Source organism: Epinephelus moara, chromosome 8, assembly GCF_006386435.1.
Source record: "Epinephelus moara isolate mb chromosome 8, YSFRI_EMoa_1.0, whole genome shotgun sequence".
NCBI classification, from domain to species: Eukaryota; Metazoa; Chordata; class Actinopteri; order Perciformes; family Serranidae; genus Epinephelus; species Epinephelus moara.
The window spans coordinates 20963108-20984282 of NC_065513.1; the positions used below are offsets into that span (position 1 = coordinate 20963108).

A 21175-nucleotide genomic window follows, 5' to 3' on the forward strand; every position below is an offset into this window, starting at 1 on the left:
AGTTGGCAGACAGCGTGCATTTCACCCGGAGGGCACAATGCAGCGATCCCCGCAAATCAATGGCAGATAAATCAATGCTATCTCTTTTTTCCATGCCTCTGCTGCCATCGATTTTTTTTTCTGTTACTTTGCTGTTTGTGGAGACTTGAACTTTGCTCAATTAAACTGAGTTCACTTTCAGGAACAAATTGTAACAGCGTAAGGCTTTCAGCTTGGAGACAGACACTAATGTTAGCTCTGGATGGGGGCGTACAAGAGCTTTATTTATGAGATGCCCCGTTCAAACAGAAGCTGCAGTGGTTTTTACTGGAGCTGAACCTGGATTTATTGGTATTGTGAGCCCTTTTTCGGATATGGCATGCCAAAGGCTTTCCTTAATGGTGAGGTCTTTCATTTTGAACCAGAGCTAATACCTGAAACACAGACAAAGCAAATATCCTTTGATCATATTTAGTAAGAAAGAAGGAGGTCCAATTAGCATGTGAATAACCCTTGCTTTGGTGTTTTAGTAAAAGCCTCATAGGTTTCTTGGCAGGGAAATATCCAATGTGATTTCATATCCAATCTCCAGGCTCTAGATCCTGTCATTGGGAATGATTTCTGGGGAATGCACAGACTCAGACATATTATTTTGAAAACTGCATTTAATATAGCCCACAGAAAATTATCCACTGTGATATTTCGCTACTCTCCCCCATAAATAATTCATTGTTTTTATGTGCCCTCATGCTGCCTTGGGGATTGGAACAGCTGAGTGTTTTCACAACGTATTTGTGTCCAATCTTCTGCGTATTGGGCGTACTCTAATCAAACCACAGTAAACATGCCTTGAATGTTTGTTGAGTCATCTGCTTATCAGCTAATCAAATGGCTTATTTGCCTGCCTGCCTGCCTCACTGGAGCACAACACAGCTCTGGTTGAGTATTTTTCAATTAATTGTTCATCTGTTTGATTGACTATGCAGCCGCACGGCGTAGGTGATATGATTGAACTCCACAGGCTTTAATGTATGCTCTATAGGTCGACTACAGCAATGAGGGGGAGATGTGATTGCAGTGAATACATTTAAGGGATTGACTCCATTGCTCTGGAAAGTTTACCTCCCCAGGCAGGCATGCTTTTCACTCTTTTATTTTTTTGTCATGTAGGTGTACGACCACACAAAAGACCCCATATGTACGTACAGTGTGTGCCTATTTTTCTGTGAAAGAACTAGCATGAAAGTGCAAGTCATAGAGAGAATTTCAAAGGCAGAAGCCAGGACAGCGACATGGAGCTGCCAGGGATTGGTGAGCAATCAGATAGGGCAGAATTGATGACCTGGCTCAGGATGGATTTCTTGGAGCGGGCTGCCAGACCGAGGTAATACTTTCAGGCTCTTATCAGCAATGGCATAAGCTGAGTGCTGCATCACCCACTTCCCAGCGTCAGCTTATTATGAGAGTCCATGATGTGTGATTGCTTGTACTGCCTTTGTGTGTCCCGGGGTCTGTGTGCACCGGACACAGTTGGCAAGAAGAAGAAGAGGAATGCTAAGGGCCTCTGTCAAAGTAAACCCTCCACTTCCCCACTGTTGTAATGACATTTTGCAAAAATAGGTGTTTTGCAAGGTTTCCTGTGACTCATATAAGCTTGAGGTGTCAGTGAAGGAATTCTGCAAAGTTAAGTAGACAGTCATATATATGTCAGACTTTTATTTTTAAAGATTGTCTTGCTGAAATATATTTAGGTAATGTAGCATTTTGAGGCAGTCTGCATTCTTATAGGTGCTGGTTTGGAGAAAGTGTGTGTGATGCATCCCACAGTGTAAATCACTTAATAAATCTGAGCTCAAAAAGGACAATAAACTCTAATGATCACACAGCAGGCAAACTTTTGATATTGTAATATTGCGAGGTTTATTATCTGTATGGAATATTTCTCCTATAGGAGTTTCAAACCAATTAAGTTAAATAGCATTTTACAGTCGCCAATTCATAAACAGTAGATTAATTCTGCATGCTAATCACATTTAATTGTATTCTGGTTGCATGATAACACTTTATTTCTCCCTGTAGACCCGCTGCAGAGCAACATTCCTGCGGCTTGAAGTGATTCAGTCTCTTGCTCAAGGGCACGTCTGCAGAGCAGATGCCTGCAGGTTTGAGCCCAGGTCCTCCCATAGAGGGACAGTGCCTTTAACCTTTAACTAGGCTGCTGATAAGGATGAAGGAGTGATTAAAGATCTCAATCTACATTCTGCCACGGCAATTTATATCAGGCGGTTTTTTTTTCTTTTTTTCCGCGAATAAACAACGTGGTTTCAGACGCTTGGACGCCGAGCATCTCTATGGTAACAGTCCTCAATTACCGATGATTGGCCAACCCGTGGGAATGTTTCTATTCCCTCAGTACAGTGATTGGTCGGTGGGCGGTCTGTGCAGCCTGACAGTCTGCAGCGTTCCGGGTTATTGTCAGTCTCGGCAGCTCGGCACAAGGGCAGGACCGCATCCCGGAGCTGCCTGAAGCTGCTAGCTCTTTATTCAGACGTAACCGTTTCTTATTTGGTTTATACACCAAAGAGAGTATCTCGGAGCTTTGCTATCGAGGTTACTCCACAGCCTCGGCTGGAAATCTGAGTCATAATCGGGAGGCAAGACATCTCAGAGAGGCTGCCGACACCGCGGAGAAAGTGACGGACGGAGCAGAGCCTGATCACCGGGATTTTTTTTTTTTTTCTACATCGCATCAGTTTAGGATATTTCAGGCAGCTGCTTTGGCCCAGCCTTGATTTCTTTCAGGGTACCTTCACACAATATTGCCTAGATAATATTACAAACATTCGCACGATACATTTCACCTAAGGTCGTCTATAGTGAGCAGGCGGACCACTTTAAACCCATGCGTAACAGCGGTGGATTTTGGAATACTGCGTAGCAGTTCAACGATCCAATCTTTCGACTATCGGCTCTGATATTTGGAGGTATCTACAAGCAAAAAGAAGAACAACCAGGACCTTTTACTTTGTTCCGGAGGCTAAACGTTAAAAACACGAAGCGCACTTGGTGCGCAATCCTTCCGAGGACGCTCCTGAAATTGCCGACCTGCGCTTTTGCCCTCGACAAAAATTGGCAGCCGAGTCGAGAAAAAAGGCAAAGCTTATTAACTTTGCATGCTAGAGGCTAGAGTGTGGAATCTAATTCGCAGGGTTACCGGTATATTTGCATACCATCGGAAGAGGAGGATAAACTTAATCAACATTTGACATCGACAAAGCGGCTGCTGGATTTTGGAGAACAGAATGAATCCTTTTTAATTTGGACCGCAGAAGTATGAGGCAGATTGCTCAGTGAATGCTACAATCTGCATGGAGTTCTAGTCTGCACTACGGAGCAATTTATGGTAAATATATTTTATGGTAATTTATTTTTTCTCTAAGTCTTGGGGATTCAGGATGGTTTGGGTCATTCTTTGTAACCATTAAGGTAGTTACTGTCAGAGCCTCGCTGGATCCGTTTGGGATGGTAAACGGAGGAGCAGCAGAAAATAATGAATGTTTGTAAATGCTGCTTTTATGATGCTGCCCACATAACGATGTCTCAGATTTAAAGCCTTTGTTTCCATGCGTGACCCACAATAAAGGAAGTGTTGTAAAATCGACTTGTTAGAGAGCCGCTCCCGAATGGCTTTAGGAACTGCTTTGATGTGTAATATTGGTCTTTTCAAGTATGGGTAGCAATTAAGTGTATTGTCGAGGGTATCGCACCGCAGGCACCACAGGCAGGGATATGTGGCACTAGAGGAGTTGCGGCTCAGAGCAAAAGGTGCAAATTTCTCATCTGCACGCCCCCGTGCGTCACTGCGTGTGGGGAGGTTGACTATAGTGACTGCTGCAATTAGTGATTTTTCACCCTGGGGTGTTAATGATATACAATCTCTTTTTATAGTGTGCCTGCATATTGTGACAGGCTTTTATCAAGGAACTCGTAAAATTCATGGAGGTACGTGCGGAAGACTGTAAAACTTTTCACTTTGTGCTCGGCGACATGGATGATGCTCTGTGCTGCATTGGGGTCTGGAGGTAATTTGTCATTGTCCTGTGAATTCCTCAGCAAATTTGTCCTCTGCAGTCCGAGCCATGAATGCAAACAGAAAAGTCTGATTATCCCGAATGAAACTTCAATCCATGGTTTGTTTTAATATGAGTGCTGGTTGATAAAGTTTAGGTTGTTTCCACTTGTGTGAACTTTGAGCTTCATGGGTTGCTGAGGTTGCTTTGCAATATTTAGCTTCATCGCTCACACTGCACATAAATGAGCCTGCACATTATGCTGACTGTGCAGTGAAAAAGCTGCACACAGTATGTTTTATCATTAGACTACAAGCATCCTCAAAATTTATCTTCCTCACCGGCTCCAGTCATTCTCTCTCCAGCAGCCCCGCAGACAGGCAGCTCACTGAATGTAATATGGGCCCCTACAGCAGGGCAGGCGCCCCCACAGTCAGGGCACCTGCCATAGAGCCTTCCTGGCTGTATTGAATAAAACATCCAGTGATGTATGAGGCAGGGGCTGCACCCGAGGGGGCAGAACTGCCTCATTTACTTCCTCCACTCTGCGCCTATGACCTGCTGAGCAAATTGTGCTCATATTAGCTCTGCGGCTGCTCCTCACCTAAACAAATAGTCTTCCCAGCATAATGCTTGCCTTAACTCAACATGAAGGTTGGACAAGGCAGGGGAGAACAGAATGGCAGAAAAGCTTTAATATCTAGGTCACTGAATTACCTTTTGGAGTTTGTAGCTCTTGTTTTTGCCTCTTTATTTTCTGGCTTGCTGTTAGATCTTTTTTTATTCCTGTAACATTGGACCTTCAAGTGTCCTGCTGCAAGACTTTACCACATTTCATCTTCCTCTCGCTTTCACCATGTTTCCTGTTGCTCTCTAATATCAACTGTCAAACAAAGCCAAAAGAGTCCAGGAATAATCTTCAGAAACATTTCTTGGTGAAAAAAACTTGTGTTGCATAAACCCCATCACATCAGCAATTTATTCCTTTTCTTCTTTACTCACTGATGAAATAATGAAAACCTAAATTATGAAAGCAAAATCTGATCTACTCATTAATGCCTGCAACAGCTGGAAGGTGAAGAACATATTTTAGCATCGTATTAATAAAAAGAAATACAGCAAAAGAAGCCTGGCGTTTTTTTATCAATTTGCAACTCAAATTGCATATCAGTTTGATTGATTGATAGCGTTTGGGTTCCTTACTGTATTCTTTGCTTATTAAAGCGCCTGCCTGAAGTGAATAAGTGAGCTCTACTCATGAATATCGTTAAAGTCACTGAAGTTTAATTTCCTGCGCTGTGTATTAATCTTTTTTAATCCCTGCATGGTTTGATTGTCTCAATACCTACCCAGAGGCAGCAAAACTCATTTTGGCACTTAAGATGACTAAAATAGTAGATACATATGTGTGTGTGTGTGTGTGTGTGTGTTTGTGTGTGTGTGTGTGAGAGAGAGAGAGAGAGAGAGAGAGAGGGAGAGAGAGGGTGTGCATGTTTCTAAAGATCTACCCACCCCTGAAGTGTCTCAGCCATGCATGTCCGTTCTTGTGTGGACTCTATTAATTAAAGCGCTTCTTTATAAAAAAACATTTTTAAAGTAGATTCACCGTCCACGAACTCCATCTGGAGAGAAAATATACCGTAGATGTAAATAATCATGAAAAACATTTCAGTCTCCTGTCAAAGAAAAGAGAGGGCTAGATTTTCTGACGTCCTAGGAAAGCATCTTCTTCTTAATATCATCGGACACTTTAAGGAACATGAACGTTTTCTCTCAAAGCCATGTCACCGGCAGCTCATTAGACGCCTGATCAAAGTGTTTCATTTCAGGAAAAGTCTACAAACAGTCCTTGTTTTAACACTCTTCATGTGCAGGCAAACAAAAGAGACGTGCCCTTTCTTGTACTTTACAATATTACATGATTTACTATAAACTCTGTTGTCCCTGCAGCCAGATTTGTCTTGCACATCAGGATGTGGAGACAGAGCATGAAAAAAAAAAAAGCGACATAAAACAAAAAGCATTACGGAGAAATGATTGTGGAGAAACAAACACACCCTTCCGCCAGTCAGTGTGAATGAATAGAGGTGAAAGCGGCGTTCAGTTTCCAGCAGAGATGGCGGCGTTGATGGGATTTGACATTAAATGTACAGGCAGGATAAGCAGGAATGGTTCTGTTTGTGTATTTGATGTAGTGTTTGCAGGTTGCACAAGTTCTTTATGCTTGATGTGGTTAGCTTCTACAATACATCAGACTGAACACTATATCTATTTACTGCAGGGTGATTGACCCTCAATCTTATTAGCTTCATATCACACAAAAGAATGCAAAAATGTTCCATAAATTGATGGAGACGTGTACAACTTTAAATACAGTGCAGGCATCAAACAGCTTAAGCATTTCAACACAAGCATTGTTTGTGTTTGATGTGGAGTAGCTACACAAAAATAGACTACAGGTGTGTGATTGCATACATGCACCCCTGCAGTGTTTCAGATGAGTGCTATATGTTAGTGAGATGCCGTGTGGTTCTCTGCTCGTTACTCCGCCAATCATTTCCTGTTGTTTTGGCTTTAGTAAAGAGGTTCACCTGACCACAGCTCTGCTCAAGTCATCTGCTGTGATGGTAGACGTTGGCAGCTCTTCATCAGGGTTATCTGCCGCCACTTAGCGCATGACGGACAGTGACGATCCCCTGACCCCCTCCCTCTCTTCCCCTCTCACCCCCTGTCAGACTGAATGGAAGTCACGTCTCACCAGGCCCCCGAGGTTAATGTACAGCCTTTAATTTGCAAAGGTTAGGGCGGTTAGTCCATTTTTTGTGTTTGAAAATGCCCTTGTGCATGTGAAATATAGTCAGCAGGAACTGTGCAGTTTATATGTGGTTAATGAGTACACTAGCATAGAGAGGCTGTGCAGTTTATAGTTTGCTCAATAACCCAGCCAGAAAAGTGAGGGTAGGCAGGCTCCTTCCAAAGTGTTCTTGGTGGAAGAAAGAGAATAAAGCAAATCTGACAAGCTCTCCAACAGCGAATTTGCTCTCCTTAAAAACAATGCCGCTCTTGCCTTCCTCATGGTCACATTGATTTGTTCTGGGTGACAGTGCAGGCTGCTGTGAAATCACCCCAGCGCCATTGATCTCAAGGAGAGGAGGAGGAGAGGGAATGAGAGCCTGGCGACAGTGAGCAACATGGGAAAATCCTCAGTGTGCCCTCTTCAACCTTAACCAGTAATAAAATGAAGGCCTTGGTTACTATCAGATCAGACCCTGCTGTACTTCTTCAGCCACTGTATCGCAGTCTAGTCTGCGCTTTGATTTGTTTTGGAGGCCCGTGCGTGCTGTTTGATTTGCTATTGTGCCTCGCCATGTTTCACATTATCAGCTGAACTCTTTATTGCCACTGTTTTCCATGCCAGAAGCAAGGCTGTTTTATCTCATGCAGGCCTCTGATTAATCTCTCCCTCTATGCTGGTGTACTTTAATCTTGAATGGGAGATATCTGATTCTCCTCGGCTATTGAGGAAGATCAAACTTTAATGGAACAAGGAACTGCACATCATCCTAATCTCCATCTCCCTGCATTTTGGTTGACTGCTCTCCCTGGGGCTTTGTAGCTTTCTGCAGAAGCAGGATATACATCAGACTGATAAGGTGTTTTCTCGTCATGCTTTGGTAATTTATTCCCTGTTGACAGTGACCACCACTTTGCATCCGTGCTGTTTGATTACCTGGTTGAAGGAACAGCAGGTAAAAGCAGGGGAATTGATTGACACTTACAAATAGCTATCCTGTTTGACCTAAATGTGTGGAACTTTCTACACAAGCTTTAATTGGGGTTTCTTCACAGTTCAGTCATTCCACAGGAAAAAAAAAAACGTGCTTGCCCTCTCTCGTTATTGACATGCGAGAGATGGGGCCATGTGTGACCCACGTCATCTGTCTATAATAGCCTGAGGACAGATACGTCAGCTACACGGATGTATTAAGGTTCAATGCGTTTGATTACACGACAGTCAATCCAGGAATTAGCTATTGACCACTGTTTCCACAATGCAGTTCCTTCATATCACTGAATAACGGTGCACATTATGCTGACCAGCATCCGGACTGTGACTGGCTGGATACATATTGTTGCAAATGGATAACACTTATGGAGTGTCACACCTCCCACAGACGGTTTGTGTCTGTGACAAAAAGAGGCTATTACCCAATTCTAAGGCGGTTGCTGTAAGGTAATGAAATTTCCACTGACTGGAGAAAACAATGTTGTCTGGTCCGGATTGTAATTGCAGAAGCCACCTCACCATTTTCCTTCAGTTCAGCGTGAATGCAACACGATTTAATAAAACTCTGGAGATTTTTATCATTTATTGCCAGGCCTGGCAGCCACATCAGGGAGAGTAAGCTGAGGCTTGCACAGATAAAACTCATTCAATTTTACTTGTTGAATTTTAACCAAGCTGGAGACCATTTATAAGAGAGGCAGCATATAACCCTTAGGGAAACGTTTATGTGTTTGTATAGGGCTGATGCAGGTCAGCTATATTGTTAATATAAAGCAACCATTTCCTTAATCTAAATGGAGGAGTAGCCTGGAATTTCCGTCATTTTCTCCCGTGTTATTATTTGTGTCAAGAAAGGGCTGGAAATCCGTGGGATATTAGGCCCCGAGGCCAAAGAGCTTATGTGTGCCTGCCTCCACTCACATACAAAAACATAGGAACATTGACATGAGGACATGTATGGACACACACACACACACACTCACACACAGACACACACACGCAGACACACACACACTCCTAGCCCTGTTTTATTACCTCCTGCCTGCTGCTGGAATTGCTTTCCTCCCTCGAGTGAGCCAGGCAAAGCCGGCTTTATTGTGTTAACCTATTTGTGTGTCAAGAGCGATTGCAGCGTTCTTTATCTCTGTTTGTATTCGGACGGGGAGACGGCAGAGAGAGAGCGAGGAAGAGGGAGAGAGAGTGGCGGAGGAAAAGAAGGAGGTGGTGGTGGCGGCGGCGGCGGTGGGGGGGGGTTTGCACAGGAGCCAGGCAAGCCACCGGAGTTAGACGGATGGCCGGTCACCTCGCTCCACTCTGGAGGATAATGACTGGTTGCTTAGCAATAACCCACCCCCACCCACTTCCAGACTTGCATCCAGAGTAATCACTTTTTTCCTCCTAAAAGATTTCATATATAATTATAAGCCCACTGCCGGCCTTTGAAATCTGCCTAATGGGTCTTTTCATTTATTTAGCAGAGTGGGTTGAGGGTGCGAGCTGGAATTGGAGATTTTGGTGTGTGTGTTTGTGTGTGGGGTGGGGTTTGGGGGGGTGCTTATCAACTCCTGGTTATTGTAGATTTGTGTGCGTGTTTGTCAGCATGTGTTTATATCTGCTTTGGGTTGAGCAGTTGGTGGAGTTTGACCTGGATTACGACGAGGCCAAAGCTATATTTCCTGCTAGATAGCTGCTGCTGTTCAACCTTTGACCTCTGTAATGCTGCAGTGGCAACGTTGCATTCAAATAGATGCATCTGCGCACACAGTCACATATTCCTGCTTTTTGATGGCCGACCAGAGGCTAGGAGTGCTTCTTCTTGTGAGCTCTTAGTTTTATTAACATTTTTATTGAGTTGAACAAATTGCTGACCTTTTGTGGCATAATGAATAGCCTGGCCTGCTTAGGAAAAGAGAGTTTTGGCGGAAGTGACTGGCGTCAATCCAGGCTGTTTAACTCATGATTTGCAGTGTGTTTATTCAGCAGATGACAACATTTAATACTGCTGAGTGTTTTCCAACATTTCAATTCTTTTTCAGCTGCCTTTTTTTTTTTCTCGAATCTTACTCCTCAGTCGGGACGTTAATCTGTAGGCTGTTCAACCTGCACTGTTCTCCAGCAGGTCTCCATAATTTTAGGTAACCGTGTTTTTAAGTGGCAGGATAAAGGTATAATATCTGGACATGACCCCAATTTAAACTGCCTTTCATCACCAGCAGCCACTGATGTTGGCACAAAGTCCAGAGTCATTTTAACGCTCAGCCAATTATCCTCTCTGCTGTTGGAAATAGATTTCCTTCCTCCCATCTTTTATGAAGAAGTAAAAAATTCATTTGAAATTCTCCATGAAGTTCATATTAAACTTTTACATGTTTATAATGATAAAACAGACCTCGTGGATCAAATTAAATGTTTTGACTTATGCCAGTGTAGCCAGTTGGTGTCGCATTAGACTGTTCATTTTTGGATAGACAAATTACAATTCACAAAAAAAATCTGTTTTGTTAATGGAGCTTCTTCAAATAATGTCAGCCGTGTCTGATATTTACCCATCTGTGCTCTCTCTCTCTCTCTGCATCCCGTTCGGTGCCATCTTTCCATATCCAGGCTCATGCACCATTGCTAAGAGTGACAGCTTTGCACGTCCTGGGAACTTCATACAGATAAACTAAACATACAGCGCTATCCCCCACCCCCATCTCTATGGCATGCTTCTGTGGCTGCGTCTATAGGAACAGCTGTCCAGCTGTCACCGCAGCCAGCCAGTCAGCCGCTCTCCAAGGCAACATCTGCAGAGACTGAACGCACAAGGGCAGCCTGCCGTTCTCTGCTCGTCCCCAAAGACCATGAAAGTGTGTCAGGCCTTTTGGCTGCACATTACCGCTGACCACATCAACCGTATCACTGGGTTTTGATTGAACGTTATCTGCTCCTGTGCCACTTAAATAAGCTCTGCGAGGCAGCAAACTTTTTTCTTTTTTTTTTTTGTCACCAACGTCCAGTGATCTGTCACCGAAGCGATTATTACAAGGGTTCCTAAAAACAAAACATGCGACTGTACAGCCAAAAAACACACACCACATTATCGTATCCATTAATAGTCATCTGCCTCGGCATGGATATGTGTGTGTGTGTGTGTGTGCGCCTGTCTGTGTGTGTGTGTGTGTGTAAACAAAATCCCAGCGAGCAAGGTGCAATGGCCTGGAACTGACGAGAACCCACTGGGAGAGTCTCTCCTTGATGTAGCCCCCCCACTCCCCCTCCTCACCATCTTTTCCTCCTGGCAGCAGGCGGTGAGGGGGGGGGCACAGAGCCATGTGAGTGGGGAGATGAGCTGAGCTGCGGTCCCCTCTGTCAGCCACAAACTAGGATCAGGGAGATCGCATGGGACTCTCTCTTGGGATGAGCAAAGGGAAGAAGGGAGAAAGCAGCTGTTCAGTATTTTTCTCTTACTTCCTCACCAGCTCACTTGTGGTTTTTTTTACCCTCTCTGTTGTCTTCTCTGAGGCTGTCATTAGCTTCTGTCATGCTTTTTTTTTTTTTTTTTTGTGGGTTTGTCTTTAAAGAAGGAAACGCTTTGAGTGTTGCTGTAGACATGGATGAGATGAAAATGTGCTCTTTGAAAGTGTCATTATCATTCCTGTGCCTCTTCTTGTTGTTTTTAGGAACTTTTAAAGCACTTGATTTCTTCATCAGTCCTCTTGGTAACCGAGGGCCTCTCAGGCATACTGTGCTTCTCCCTACAGACAGCTGCAGACTCATACAGGCTCTGGGCGAAGTTTGATGGATCCTGTTTACTGGAGCTGAGAGAATGCCTGGGTATCTCAAATTAAGTGTCACTTAAAGCTTGTCTTTTAGTCAGCTTTCCATTTTGTTCCCCCATCTCTGGTGACAGCACCGTGCTGCCAATTGTAACAGGGATTGAGAGGAAGACATTTGGTGATTACACATTCTGTCATGATTGAGGGGTGAAGCCAGCAACTCGAGGCAAAACCAAATTCCATATGGCTGCAGTGAAATCTCTCCACCCATAGTGAGTTACACTCAAACAGCCCCTGTCCCGATGACAGCAAAATCGCCTGCTCATGACTTATCGTTTTATCATTCAAATTTCCCCCATTGATGCCTGCTGCTGTGATTGACAGCTGGGCTTGAAAGCCACAGCTATCTCAATTGAGCTGCGGCAGCCAGTTGGTAACCGTGACAATGGTCTCTCCTCTTTGCCTTGTTTTCACACTTTTTCTGCTGTCACAGAAACCTCACTGGTTGCTTCTCTGCCAAGACAGCATCCTATTAATCTTTTAAATAAGGGCCGCAGCCCGGCAGTATTGTTTGCAGAAAACCGAGAGGACCTTGTGAGACCACACTGAAAAGGAAAAGGGGGCAACTGGGGCTGAATCCGTCTCATTGTGGCAGGAAAGCCGAGCCTCCGTTAAAACCAACAATATTAGAAATCTAATAGCTGCTGTTGAGATAGATGGTGCTGAGGTCTGAATATAGCCAGCGCTCTCTGGCCCCACCTGATAACTCTGAGGGCTCTCTTGTCTTCTGCTGCTCTCAGCTTTGCTCTCCAGGTGCATTCTGTGCTTTCATCTGCATCATGGCACTCTGAATAAAAGCCTCTGTGTTTATGGCCATTTTCTTTCTCTATACACTTATTGATCCCTTTCAGCGTGGTTGGAATGGGCTTTAATTTTTTTTTCAGTTCTGGGCTCAAACAGCATAACAGAGGCATATTCTGAAATGGCAAACCACTGATGCATTGTGATGTGACCTAGGGAAGGAAGAATTACAGCTCAGCCCTTTGTCCCTCTGTCTGAGCTGACAATTTGTTTGAGGGAAACACAAACATGGATGAAATAAGGTGTCCTTTCACACAAATGTATGTTTCTTGCAACCCAGAAAAACCTATCACGCCTCAATCTCGAAAGGCTTTCTGCACTCTGATTTCATGGACTAGGCTTTTGTGTTTAATTAGGTGTGATTTGTGAACATTTCCCAAGTGGTAGAAAGTCTTTTTTGAGTCTCTGTACTTTCTTGTCAAGTGGTTGTTAATGGAGAATTGCTACAATGCTCCTGACACCTTCTGCTTTGTAATGAGAGCCTTCCTGTGCAAAATAGCCCTATAAACTAAACCTTTCAAGGATGAGGAACATGTGGCGGCAGTATTTGGCAGCTCAGTAGTTGGGATGTTTACGGCATATAAAGATACTGAAGTTATGCGATCATCGTATACCTTCCTCGTGTCTTTGTCTCGTCCCGGATCCAGAGAAAGAAACCCATTGAGGCAGGACAACCTAGATGACTAATTGACTCCCAGGTCAGAGCCACATGATAGCAAGACTGCTGGTCAATGGAAATGGATATACTTTCCCCTACAGGGAACTATGACTGCTTTGTGATCATCTGTGTGATCACGCACCCGTGCATGCACACACGCATGAGCATTTAAGCATGTAGCTATTCATAGCAGTTCACCCTCCATCTCACGGTTGCTTTGAAAACACAGCAAATTGATCCATTAATAACGACTTCAGAACAATATGAACCACTATTTTTATAGGCTTCATTCTGACACTTCGCTGTAATCTCACATGATGCTCCTGGGAGAATACAGAGAGTCTGAACAATAAGGAATCAGTGAAGTGAAGCATTTGTTTTTTTAATTATGTACTTTAATAACTAGAAAGATTGTGGCATGGTTGTGTAATATCTGACACCAGTTTTAAGTATATCCACTTCAGTTTTTTTTGTTTTATGAAAAAATGTCCTGAGGGCGCTGCAACAGTTTTGCAGTAGTAAAGGTTTTCTCTACTCTCTGTGTATATAGCCTCACTGCAGTGCTTTTTATCAACAATGAAGTTCTCTCTTTTTGTGCACAAAGACAAGCGAGTGTCTGTAACAGTTGGTCCTTGAAATGTGCGTTAAACTGCGAAGCTGTGTTTCCTCTGAACATGCAAATGTGCGCACGCAGGGATGTCTTTTTGTTCTTGTTTGCAGGTTAAACACAAACACTGCTGTCCCAGATTCACACACAAGCCCCCACCACCTGAGTCTGATCCCCGGCAGCCAGCCACGAGCCTCCTCCTCCCCTCCACCCGTCATCCAAAAAAGATTCTCTGGGTTCCGCCAGTTTCAAAGCGCTCACATAGCTCGACTGTGTCGGAGCATGCCCCTCCTCCCTGACCCCTCCTTCTGGAGACAGCACTCTTGACCTGCTGCCCCATTGTTTCCAGCGGGGATGGATGGGGAGCCGCCTCTGCCGGCGCGATCCTTCACTCAATAGCTGCTCCATCTGTTGACTGCGTGACTCAGGGTTACAAGCGGGGATTTTGCTCCGTCTGTGCAGGGTGTGAAAGGAGCTATCTCAGGGGGCTTCCTGAATAGGGTTTTAAAACTGCAGTAGCAGGGTGTTGTGATGCCCCTCACACCCCACCCCTCCACCCGTCATCAGCCCAACACAGCCGGCTGGGTGTGTGCAGGATGAGAGGCCTTCATTGTGCCTTTTCACAGGCCCCTAGGCAACAGGGTCACCTTGTCCCCAAACAAATGCTGCCCTCAGTGGGATTGTTGGCACTGTCTGTGTTTCTATGTGTGTGTGTATATGTGTGTGTGTGTGTGTGTGTGTGTGTGTAAGGGGGGAGTGGGCATTTGAGTATAAGAATGCATCATCAGGAAGAGGGCAGAGGCCTTGGCTGGGAGGACATTTATCTAACATCTCTGCCTTTCACATCAAGGCCTATTCAGTGCAAGCCGTTTGCGTCAGGCTTTCAAAGGGCATCACAGATAGAGAAACACTCTGGGCTGCTTTACAGGTCAAACTGCTCTCACTGAGCATTTAGACCAACAAAGCTGCTGATGTCATTTTCTATTTCTCTTGTATATTCAGCTTAGAAAGAAAAAAAACCTTTCAAAAACATTATCCGTGTTTTGTCTCTCCTGAATTTGAGTTCCCATCTCTTAAAATAGTGGAAGAGTGCTGCTTAGGCTGTTGAGGCTGGTCTGTTTCCTGGTTCGTCCTCTTTAATGGAGCATTTGTGAACAAAAAGCAAATCTGTGGCTGTTTTGACTGCTGGTTCACCTTCAGTAATTAATGTTGAAATTGCAGTCTGCCAGACATTTGTGCTGAGGTCCTCTGTCTATCTGCGTGGGAGTTGTTATTTGGCATTTTCTCTTAAGTGAAAATAAGCAGGATACTATCCTCTGGGATCCTTTTCTTTCTCCTGAATACAATTCCCATCAACTAAAAGAAAAAAACTGTGTTTGGGATGATTTTGCCTTTGGAAAGATTATTTTATGGCAATTCAGACCTAAATAGTTGTACATATTTATTCATTATCTAGGCTTTTACAAACTGTTTTCTCTCTTTCATGCGTAAACTCACTTTTGACAGTGTAAGTAAGTCAGCTGCAGTTTAATTCAGTTCTCTCTTTTCTTTGTATCTAAAGGGGGGTCCTAAAAGCACCCGCATCTGCCTTGTTTCCTGTTCTTATCCTTTATCACTGAGCCTCCGTCAGCCACAGCTTCAACACTGGGGCCTGAACCCCTCAGCTGTCACAGGACGTTCCCAACACACCATTACTTCAGCTAAGATGATTAAAGTAGCAGGATCTGCTCCCCTCATGTCTTTAGCACATGTGTTTCACCTCCACCTTTCTCCGCAGGCTGAGGAAAGACGAAGTGAGCAACAGTTTCAGACAGAGAGACAGGCGGTTGGTTCAGGCGTGGAGCCCCCTCACCAGACGAGACAGAGTTAAAGGAGGAGGGGGCTGCCATGTGGAATGAGTGGAGGTAGAAAACTGCAGTGACAGCAGAATGAATAAATTGAAAAATTCTCTCACTGTAAATTGTCTATCGCTCGTGACAAACGATCTGATAGGCGAGCGGCCCGGGTTTCCGACGCATCCGTCCCAATAGAGCTGTGAATAACTGGTCTATCTCCACACTGCTTAGCACTGGCCCCGCACTTAATAATTCATACAGTGTGAAATATTTTCCCCGGTACAGATATGCCAAAGAGCTGCCGCCAGCAGGCGGGGGCGGTGAGGGGGGTGTCCCTGCGGTGCTAATTTGGGGGATGGTGACGTGCATAGATTTCTAAGGGGGCTCTAGTTTAGAGGAGATGCCTCAGACACATTTGCTCTCCTGTATGCTGTGTCTGTTGTTGGAAAGAGCTGAGCTGGAGATGCAGAGAGTGAGAGTGAGAGAGTGCAGATGACATTTAACTCATGGCTGATCTGCCTGGAACCAGGAACAGAGAAGCGAAATACATTTCCATTTAAGCTGACTGAACACAGTTATCGTTGACTGTGGGGACAAAAGGAAGCTGTAAACCTGCTAAGTAGTTTTTGCTGTTTGGCCCGGCGAGTGTTGTGGTCACAGTTGACATCAGTGGCAGCAGGTGTCTATGGACACCTGCTTTATGTCTCCTGTTTCCATCAGGTGACTCCTCGTGCCTCAGGCTCCTGTAGGAACTCAGCAGCCAAAGGCAGCTCTCATGGTCCCTGACCTTATTGTCCCCTTCATTCACAGCGCTGAGCTCACTCCACCTTATTCTCCACGGCAATGAACCCAAAGCAATAATGGCCTTGCTCGCATGTGCGCGCACAGGCGCGTGCAGATATGTGCTCGTCTGTGATAGTGTTGTGCCATGTGTGTCATTTTTGTGCAACGGTGCTGTGTGGTTTTGTCTGGCTCGTTCCGCAGCGCAGTCCTGTACAAACTGGGTTTTTATGGTTCGCATTCAGGCCCTGATACCAATTATGCAAACTATTAAAAATTTAAGGAGGACAGTCTTTTATAATTTAATCCTAAAGTAATAGATTCTATTAAAAATGCATGAGAGGAGCTTTATAGATGGAGCTAGAATTAGTGTCTATCAAAGACTCCAGTCAAGGATGCAAGGGGAATGGGCGGCAGGAGTGGTGGTATTGCCTCATTATTCAAATAGAATATGATTACCATAGAGCAGGAGTCCCTCAGAGCTGAAGCCGAGCTCGCTGGCCACTGTGATCACAAACAGGAGGAGTCTGGTCGAGCTCCTTAGAGGGCAGTTTCCTTTTTTTTTTCTTTTTTTTTTTTGGTTAAATGAAACTGGTTTTAGATTTCTTGTTTTAACTTTCATAAATGGGATTCGAAGTGACGCATGATTTGTTGTGGTTTAAAGCATTCTGTCGTTGAACTGCTCTTTGTCTTCTTGGGTTTCTCCTCTCCGGTGTTTCACTCGACATTGTTTGGTCCTGTCCTTGTTGAAAGCATGTAGAAAGTGTTCAAGCATGAAAACAGGAAGGCTGCAGTGTTGTAACTTAATGGCTCATGCAGCAAGCGAGCAGCAGACCTTTTACTGGCCTTGGTGTTTCTTGGTTTACCCCCACAGAGCTTCCTGGACAGGTAAAAGGCAGAGGGAAGACTTTCCACAGTGCTGTTTGTAACAAAGCAGCCATATTTGCACTGTTTTACTTTGAAACTTTTCAGTCATTTTGTACTCACCCACTATGACAGGGAGGAGCGAGCTAAACAGTTTTTCTGCATCACGGGTTTTATGGAGTATAGATAGCCATTGAATTTCACTCTGGTGTCATTGTGATTTGCTTCAATAATTACAGGTAGAGAACTGCAGTGATTCAGATACCAAAACAGCCCCTGAAAAGGCTCGGTGCTTATTAATGTGCTGCGAGAAGTGGATTGAAAAAGCCAATAAAAATTGGAACCCTCATGAAGCTTATATGGATTTTAAGTTCTGCCTCTGAGGTAAATTCCTCGCCTTTTTGATGTAATGGTTGCCTGTTTATGGAATAAATCCAACGGGCTTAATCGATCATCTCCGTGGAAAGGTCAAGAGGAGAAGCTCTGGTGTTTGAAGTACTTATCCCATGGAGGAGTGCCAGAAATGTGACACCTCCTTATGAGTGGGCGGCGGCGGGCAGATTAGTGACGGACAGGGTGGCCCAGGGGGATGATTTAGGGAGATTCAGCTCTAAATACTCTGTGTATATCAGAGAGAGAGAGAAAAATTATAAGCTGCCTTCCCCCAGTCCCCATTTTCAACAGAAAAGCATATTAGTAGATTAAAAAGAAAATTTCCAAAAAGAGGGGAGAAAAAAGAAAAGAAGTGAGGGGGGCGGTCACAGCTGGTGGTGAAAGGTGAACAAAAGTTTATTGGTTTTAACCTCCTGTCCACACTTTCTGTTTAATGTTGCTTGAAGTTACCAGTCGGTTTCATCCCTCTGCAGTCTAATCTAATCTGGAGTGGGTGGCTTTGGGCAGCATCTGTGCTCCGAGTTGAAATAGGGCTTTCTCTCTGCCTAATCCTCTATCCAGGGATCACTCAGTAGGGTGAAGACAATTACCAGCCTGCTCTCTCATGCTAATGGAATCTCTAACTAGATCTTACAGAAAGAGGAAAAAATAGACGAAGGAAGAAGAGAAGCAGGGACAATGGCGCAGAAAGATGACCCAACTAAAATGGGTTTTTAGATTACCATTTAATTATTGATAGAGACCCAGTTGTAAGGCCTAAGGTCAGGATTTGGAGAGCATTTTCTGAGAAAGGAGATAGATTATCAAGTTATTTTGGTGTGTGTGTGTGTGTGTGTGTGTGTGTGTGTGTGTGAGTGTGATGGGGGCCAGGAAGTTGCTGAGACAGGACTGATGTCACCGACATATCAGCAGCTGTGTGCCAGGTAGTCTGCCTTTCACCTTTTTATCACCTGCCTCCAGCAAGGTGTCTGGAGTGGTTTTAAATTGCATTAATATGCAGGAATTTATAGATTGCCTCCCTTGGCATTTCTGCAGGGAGGGGAAGAGAGTATTACAGTCTCCATCTGCACTAATTACTGGGTCTTGGCAGTGTTACCTGTCTCTTGTGAAGGACAAACCAAGGCACCGAGCAGTAACACACAGAGCAGAAGGAGCTCGTCTGCTGGGGAGTCTTCAGGAAGAGGGATGTCTCCGGGGCGTTTTTACTCTGATATGTTTGATGTGTTGGGAGCCTTGACTACCATAAAAAATCTCTGCTAGCAACATCAATAAACTAAATGACTCCGTCCAACTTCCTTCATCTGGAGCAGAGAGAGAAAAGCTAACAGGCTCTGCACCTGATTTCAGTGACAGTTGCACGCTCGCTCAAACCGTTGTGGTTAAATGTATCAGCATATATCTTCTGTTAATCCCGCTGGAAACTTAAATTGACTGTCGCCAGTGTGTCAGAAGATTTAAAGTCACGGCAGCTCAAGAGTAAATCTTAACAGGTGGAGACCAGCCATGTTCTCCTTGAAGTGTAGTTCTGAGACCTGAAACAGAAGCGAGTCTTTGGTCTAACAAATAAATCACAGGAGCGACAAAATGTATCAAAAATCCTTGAGAGGGGAAAAGATAATCAGTCTGCACATATGCTGTTATCTCCGTGATGACCTCGCTTCTCAATTCTCTCCGTGGCTGGTCAAACCTGCTGATAACGCGAGCCCTTATCGGGTTGCTTTTGTCATGGAAAGCGTCTACCATTTTAAATCATTACAACCTGCCCATTTTTTTCACTTTCCCCAATCATTGAGCAGTGACCCCAAGACCTTGCCTGTGAAAACAGGAGATCGATGCTTTAACTCTTCGCACCTCAGGTAGCTCGCTGGCTGCCAGCTTGCCAGGTTTCTGCATCAAATCTGCATGCTGCGATTCCTCAGCTCGCTGTGGGTTTCTCAGGTTTCTGTGTTTGTCTGTCGGCCTGTCAGAAAGACTTCTTGGATTGCTGCTGCACGACAACATCTTGCTGGTGTTTGTGCCATCTGTGCCTTTAGCCAGCAGGTGATTACCAACCGCAGACTCACCTCCCACTCTGTCCAATTGGATTCCCTCTGCTGGCATGGTCAGGGCTGGCTTTGGGAAGGAGCAGGATGACAACAGCTGGATAGCACACATTATGGAGTAAAGGGAAAGGCTGCTGAGTCTCAGCGACAGAAACTGCAATGAGGAGGGAAAAAAAGCCTGCTTCCTTTTCCCAGCAAGCTTAGCTGTGAGCACTTGTGTCATCCTCTCTTTTATAGTCCGTAATATCCAGCAGAGCAAAAATGGCTTTGTCACACTTCAAATATATCAAATGAGATCAGTGTCAACATTTCGACGGTGCACTATTTGATTGCCTTGTGGGCTTCACAACACACTAATATTATGCATGACTGACTATTGGATCTATGACACCCTCCAGTGAAAGACGGCGTAGTCGTCCTTTGGACCATGGGAATTGGGGTCACCTTAGGCCCTGCAGAGAGCGATGTTTGGAGTCAGGCTTCGGCAAGTGAGAGCCGAAATCACATTGTTTGAATTTAATTATATTCCATTGATTTATTGAACACCCATTAATAAGCATACATTTTGAGGCAGGGCCATTTTGCGTGAAGGTTTTCTCCCCCCCTCCCCTCTCTCTCTCCCTCTTTTCTCTCGCCTGCTCACTCCATTTCATCATAAATTGACATAAGCCTTTCTTTGAAGTTCAGGAGCCAAGCTGAGGAATGACAGCACAACAAACAATGAACACAACACAAAAAGACAATGAACACTGTTTGAATATTCAAGTGAGCCACCATAGGATGGGTAGAGGGAGAAAAAAGAACCCTTGTTTTATTGTTGTTGTGTTAAGCTGTGAATGGACCTGTCTGAGACAATAAAGGATTGTGTCACATTGGGATAAGAAATTTTGCAATATCAACAATGCTTTACAAATGGTGTGTAATAAGGTTTAGTGAGGAAAATATAAATCCTAGCATGAAAACCAAGAAAGCACAGCTCATTTTTCACATTTGGCTGAAGTTAGTGTGGAGGGTTTGTGATTTATGTTCGGAAGTTCTGCCTTGTGAGGTTGCATCTGCAGCACAAATCTGTTTTTTTAGAGTGATTTTTAGCTTTTAATGCAGCCAGATTTAATTTCCAGCCCGGGTAAAGGAAATCAGAGAATTCTTTCGAAAGACATTAGACAGAAAATGTGAAGAGACTCTGACCTGCTGTGTAGCTGTGTAGCTGTGCATTGTGGAGTTACGTTAACCATTGAACTGTTTGTCACTGTTTATTTGTCCAGAACTTTTTGGGTGGGCCTGAAATCATGGCTTGATGATGCACTGTAATAGAGCACTGCATTTGGTTTGGGACCCCGCAGGTTATGTGGGACCTGACACAAATCTTGCCTGAGCAGGCGGTTTTAACTTTGCTGCAGGTAGGAGCAGACAGTGTCAAAAAATAAACTGCTGGTTCCACAATTTATTGAATACAACAAGTCTCTTTACTAGCCCTCTTTTACCCTTTTCCCATCACATTAGCTCTGGTTCTTAAACTGCTTCCATTCAGGATTCTTGAA

General features: G+C 44.4%; 1 protein-coding gene across 2 annotated transcripts in view; it reads left to right on the forward strand.

The window, feature by feature from the left end:
- Positions 1–2462: 2462 nt before the first annotated feature.
- fam222aa (family with sequence similarity 222 member Aa) overlaps positions 2463–21175 on the forward strand; it is a 53641-nt gene continuing 34928 nt past the window's right edge. For both annotated transcript variants that reach the window (XM_050050904.1, XM_050050905.1), the window contains exon 1: positions 2463–3382. Coding sequence is in view for 1 of the 2 variants with exons in the window: in XM_050050905.1 (XP_049906862.1) it covers positions 3334–3382 (49 nt within the window). In the remaining variant the exon portion in view is untranslated. The remainder of the gene's footprint in view (positions 3383–21175) is intronic.